Source organism: Myotis brandtii, unplaced genomic scaffold (genome assembly GCF_000412655.1).
Source record: "Myotis brandtii unplaced genomic scaffold, ASM41265v1 scaffold958, whole genome shotgun sequence".
NCBI lineage: Eukaryota > Metazoa > Chordata > Mammalia > Chiroptera > Vespertilionidae > Myotis > Myotis brandtii.
Genome location: NW_005371960.1, coordinates 442,227 through 447,389, shown reverse-complemented (window position 1 = coordinate 447,389; position 5,163 = coordinate 442,227). Strand labels below are relative to the sequence as shown.

Genomic DNA, 5,163 nt, shown 5'->3' with positions numbered 1-5,163 from the left:
GATTTAGTTGTCAGCATGATCCACAGATGAAGCAATAAAAGATCCCTCCATTCTGTTTTTTCAAAGTTGGACAGTTACCACCTTAATGGTGTTTTTAGGGGTCAGAGTAAACAAAAATCTAGTCCCTGCTTTAACTCTGCTGCTGACCAAAACCGCGCCAGCTGCCAGGGGCCCGGGATTCCCCCACTGGGTGACTTCTAGAGCGATTGTTCTGCACGTATTAAACATGAGGGCAACATTTGCTGTGAAATCAATGCTTGCTTGTTGTATAAAAAATGAGGAAGTTGAATGAAAGAAGTAAAACCCACCTGTAATCCCACAAATAGGACAGAAATATACTTTCAGGGTTTTTGTTGGTTTTTTTCAAAATTGCAAGCATGTTCACTGAAACTCTTTTCCTGAGTAACCTGTCCTTGAAGACGGGCGTTGGGTGGCTGGGCAGCATTCCCTGCGAGGACGCTGCGGGCAGTTCGCCCTGTGCGGTCGCCGCGTCCTTACCGAGGCTGCCTTGTGTCCGTGCAGAGGTCCCCGCGTCACCCACCTCACCTGCCCTGTCTGGCACGTGCCTGTCCATGGACGGCCATCACCATAAAAACGAGGAGAGCTGGCACGACGGGTGCCGGGAATGCTACTGCCACAACGGCCGGGAGATGTGCGCGCTCATCACCTGCCCGGTGCCCGCCTGCGGCAGCCCCACCATCCGCCCGGGACAGTGCTGCCCGTCGTGCTCAGGTAAAAGCCGGCTGCCGTCCGGTGCACTCCCTATGCAGTGGTTTCTGCCCAGCGGGTCTCATCACATCTGTGCTGGGGGTGGGGGTGGGGGGAGATGCAGGGCACAGGGCATGGCCTGGGACACAGGTCAGCGCTCCGTGGTTCTGGTCAACCACAGACACAGAGTCAGCGGGTGCTGTAAACGCTCAGCCAGAAGCTGGAGAAAAGTCTAAAGCTCTAACTCCCCTCTCTTACTTTTGAATGGCTCACTCAATTATATTGGTCTTTGAACTACATTTGTGTAAAGGCTTGTGGGCCTATGCACTTCTTCAATTCCAGCTCTCCATTTGATGGAGCGTGGATTAAGGCTGAAGTCTTAGTTAATTGGAAGAGATTGGTGTTAATTGTGTTCCATAAAAGCTTGTTATTTACAAAAGTAATATTGGAGATGGAGAGGATTAGTAAAGTCCACAGCTATTGCTCTTTTTTAAAGTAATGGATTTGGGGGCGGGGGGGGGGATAAATTAATGGATATGTGGCATGCTTGCCAAATGGAGAAATTCAGAGTGACCGCACATCCAGAGCATTTAAAATCATAGTAACGCTCATCAAGATAAGTTAGCAGAAGAGCAGAAGGGATTCTAACTCCTGGGGGTCCGAATTACGGTTGTCAGTACCAGTCATCATTGCCATCATGCTTCATCTCGTGCCTTTTGTCCAAAGAGCTCAAGACAGTCTTGTGTTCATTATTTCTTCCCCAGTGCAGGCCGCTTGGAGTTAGGGGAAAACACACTTAGCCGGTTTTCACTTGTCAAACAGACACAGAAAGATGAACTCTCTCACCCAGAGTGAGACTGTCAGTCGGGAGGAAGGCAGGAGGAAGGGAAGGCTCCCTTCGAGCATCAGGTTTCTCTTAAAGTTAGATAGTACTTGTCAGATTTTGGAGTCGTGGCCATTTCCCCCCTGGTCAGCCCTGGTCCGGTGTCTGCCTGTGGGTAAGTCTGCTTCTGCGGGGGGTGCAGTCGGGAACCCAGGCCTGGTCCATGCAGCAAGGCAGGCCCAGCCTGGAGGGAGGTGGTGCACTCTGCCAGGTGCACCTGCCCTAGTGCCCTGGAGGCGGGCAGAGGGACACCTGCCTCTCTTGCAGCTCTGAGATCCTGCCAGGTGCACCTGCCCTAGTGCCCTGGAGGCGGGCGGAGGGACACCTGCCTCTCATGCAGCTCTGAGATCCTGCGCGCGCGCACACACACACACACACACCCCTTCCCGTGCAAGCAGCCCTCACACACACACACACACACACACACACCCTCCCGTGCAAGCAGCCCCCCTGCCCCCGGAAAGGACCAGGCTGCACTGTTCGGTTTGATGTATTTTCCCCGTAGCTCAGTCAGGTGTGCTCTGTCCCAAAACTATTTCCTTTTACACGTGCTCTGCTAGTCAAGTAGGGAAAAACCACCAAGAATCCACTGCAACAGAAGGTCAGTGAGCAATTTGGTGAAACAAAACTGTGTGTTGACTCTGGGGAAGGAAAAACGCCTTCCAGTGCAGACCCCTTGCTTTCATTAGAGGCAGGAGTGTGTGGTGTGTGGGCCGCGCCTGGGTCTCTGCTGGACACGCATCCAGCGAGTCCGACTGTGCGAATGCAGGCAGTCTGAGGACAGATGCTCGGCTAGAACGGAAAGTTAGTGGGACCAGAGCTGGTTTTCTCTGTCACAGAGATCTGCAAAGTGCTAATGCAAACACACACCGAGTTACTGTGGGTGCCTGTATAAAAACACATGCACATTGACATACAGGGGTGGGTAGACGTTTGTTTACATAACACAAATCAATAATGCAATAATTAATAAACAATACATGCATAAACCCTCGCATACTCACAACTGTAGACCTACTTTTTCCCACCCCTGTCTATGGATACGTAGGTATATTTTACCCAAATATCTTCACCCTAGTGGATTGCCACATATGGATTCTTCTGACTAGAGACCCCGGAATGGTTGGTTGCCTTCATGGTCTCCTCCTTCAATGAATATTTTCTTCCCTCTTCCATTCCAGGATCGGCTGTTTTTCTTTCTGGGCTACATGAGCAGTCCGAAACCCTTCTGATGAAAGACTTACCCAATGATACTGTTTCTTGGTTGTTGTTTTCTTTCTCACCCCTACCTTACAGTTCCTCCTTCGGCTCCATCTCTGTGGCCACTCGCATGCTGTGCCTCGAGGTACATAGTATATACACAGATCTAAGGGAGTTATTAGCAAATGAGACGAGAGGACAGCCCTCTTCCAGCATCAGTTTATTAGTGCTTTTGGAACAGTGTTCCGTTTTCTCTGTAAACCACGAGAAAGGCCCTTTGTCCTCTTGCCCCAGCTCAGTTTTCATTCTTGCCTTCCTCTCTCCTTATTATGGGGTCCAGTGGCTTAGGAATATAAGCCTGGGCTGCTGGCAGGTTTCTGTTCCACGTCCGCTCAGTCAGAGTTCCAGTCTTGCCAGTTCCCTTGAGATGGAGCTGAGTAGAGAGCGACCTCCTCAACTGGAGCTCAGCCCCCGCCACGTATCTCATCAGCATGGACTCTCGTGCTGGCCGCCCCTTTGAAAATGACAGCCTGTGAGCTCTTGGGTGATTCAGCTCCGAGCATCTGCACAGACAGGGCGTTCTCCTGGGGCCCGGCCTCCACTGAGCTCCAGGCGTGAGCTCGCCCTGTGTCTCCAGACTGCCGCTCAGCGGGGTTCGACACTGTCAACACCTCCTTGAAATGCTTGTTGTATTTGGATTACACAAATATGGCTCATGTCTTCACACTTCTCATTCCCTCAGCACAACCTCGAGGCAACTCCCAGAACCTCCTAGGTATTTGCAGCATTAAATTCCCTCTCTATCATTATCACCTCATCAAGAGGTCAGAATCACCTCTCCTCCCGGGAAAGAAATCAGAGTTATCACCCGCCTCTGAGCATTCTCCTCTCCTGATGATGCTATTCCCCCAAAAAATGTTTATTCTCAGGTGAGAGTTTCCAGACCATTGACTCTGCAGAACATTCCTGCTCAGTTGCTGGCAGTGGATCTAGACCGGGGAGTGGCCAGCTCAGCAGCAGGATGCATTTCCAAGCACCAGAGTGCTTGGGGTCCGAGGGATAATGGAGAGGACGGAGCAGTTGGAAATTATGTTTAACCTGGAGGCCTACCCATGATCCAGACGTAGACTTAAGTTCCGATCCCTTGTCTGCCCTTAATACTCTGAGCCCTCAGCTTCCTCACAAGGTCGATGTAAAGAAGTGAAATAACACATGTAGAGAGAGCACGTTGCATGGCAATTGGACAATAGCAAGCATTCAGGGCATGAAAAACATCTTCAGTCTAGGCATCCTGCACATCCACAGAGCTCCCCTGAGGCTCTCGTTCTTTTTCCTGTGGTCGGAGTTCGCTCCTGTAATTTAATGCTCCTATTGGATTCCCTCGTTGTTGTTATTTTTTTTTTAATTTATTGATTTGAGAGGGAGGGGAGGGAGAGAGTGAGAGAGAACCACTGATTTGTTCCCCTTATGTCTGTTACGCATTCATTGGTTGCTTCTTACATGTGCCCTGACGGAGATCGAACCCGCAACCTTGACGTATTGGGGCGACGCTCTAACCAACGGAGCTACCCTGCCAGGGCCGGTCGTGATTTTTAAACTCAGGCCACTTGAATCTCACTTCCTAAAACTGCCTCTTGTGCTGTCGCCTTGTGTTTATTGCTGTGCAAGGACTATGCCCTTCACTCTTCTCCTGAGAAGAGCAGAGGGAGGTATTTTGCAGTCAGTTCATCCTCTGCCCCTTGGAGCACGCGGCACCAGGCTCTTCGGGCGTCGGGATGGCTGCTGGCGAATAACGTCTTGTGTTTGGATGCTGTGTCCTTCCCAGATGACTTTGTGGAGCAGAAGCCGGAGCTCAGCGCCCCCTCCATTTGCCACGCCCCTGGAGGAGAGTACTTTGTGGAAGGAGAAACGTGGAACATAGACTCCTGTACTCAGTGCACCTGCCACAGCGGGCGGGTGATGTGTGAGACAGAGGTGTGCCCGCCGCTGCTCTGCCAGAACCCCTCGCGGACCCAGGACTCCTGCTGCCCACAGTGTACAGGTAACCGCCCAGGGCCCCGGGACGCGCGGGGCGGGGAAGGCTGCGGCTCAGGCATTGTCACTGTGCAGGGCCAGCAGGCTGAGCCCCACGTGCGAGGGTCCCAAAGCCAGTCACCTGTAACCCAGGCACGAACACTTGGCGGCCTGCTTTCTAAAGTCATCCCTCTAATTCTAATGAACAAAGAACACTGGTGAACAGAAAAGATCCAGAGACATGGACGCATCCAACAGACTGACGAATTTCAGAGGGAAGGGGTGGGGAGAGATTAACCAATGACCTTTCGTGCATATGTGCATAGCCCATGGACACAGACAATAGTGCAGTGAAGGCC

At 51.7% G+C, this 5,163-nt stretch overlaps 1 protein-coding gene across 1 annotated transcript in view; it reads left to right on the top strand.

Annotated features, from left to right (window-relative positions):
- CRIM1 (cysteine rich transmembrane BMP regulator 1 (chordin-like)) overlaps positions 1 to 5,163 on the top strand; it is a 151,280-nt gene that overhangs the window by 121,466 nt on the left and 24,651 nt on the right. Inside the window, exons 11-12 of the mRNA XM_014533236.1 lie at positions 523 to 732; positions 4,617 to 4,832. Of these exons, the coding sequence (XP_014388722.1) occupies positions 523 to 732; positions 4,617 to 4,832 (426 nt within the window). The remainder of the gene's footprint in view (positions 1 to 522; positions 733 to 4,616; positions 4,833 to 5,163) is intronic.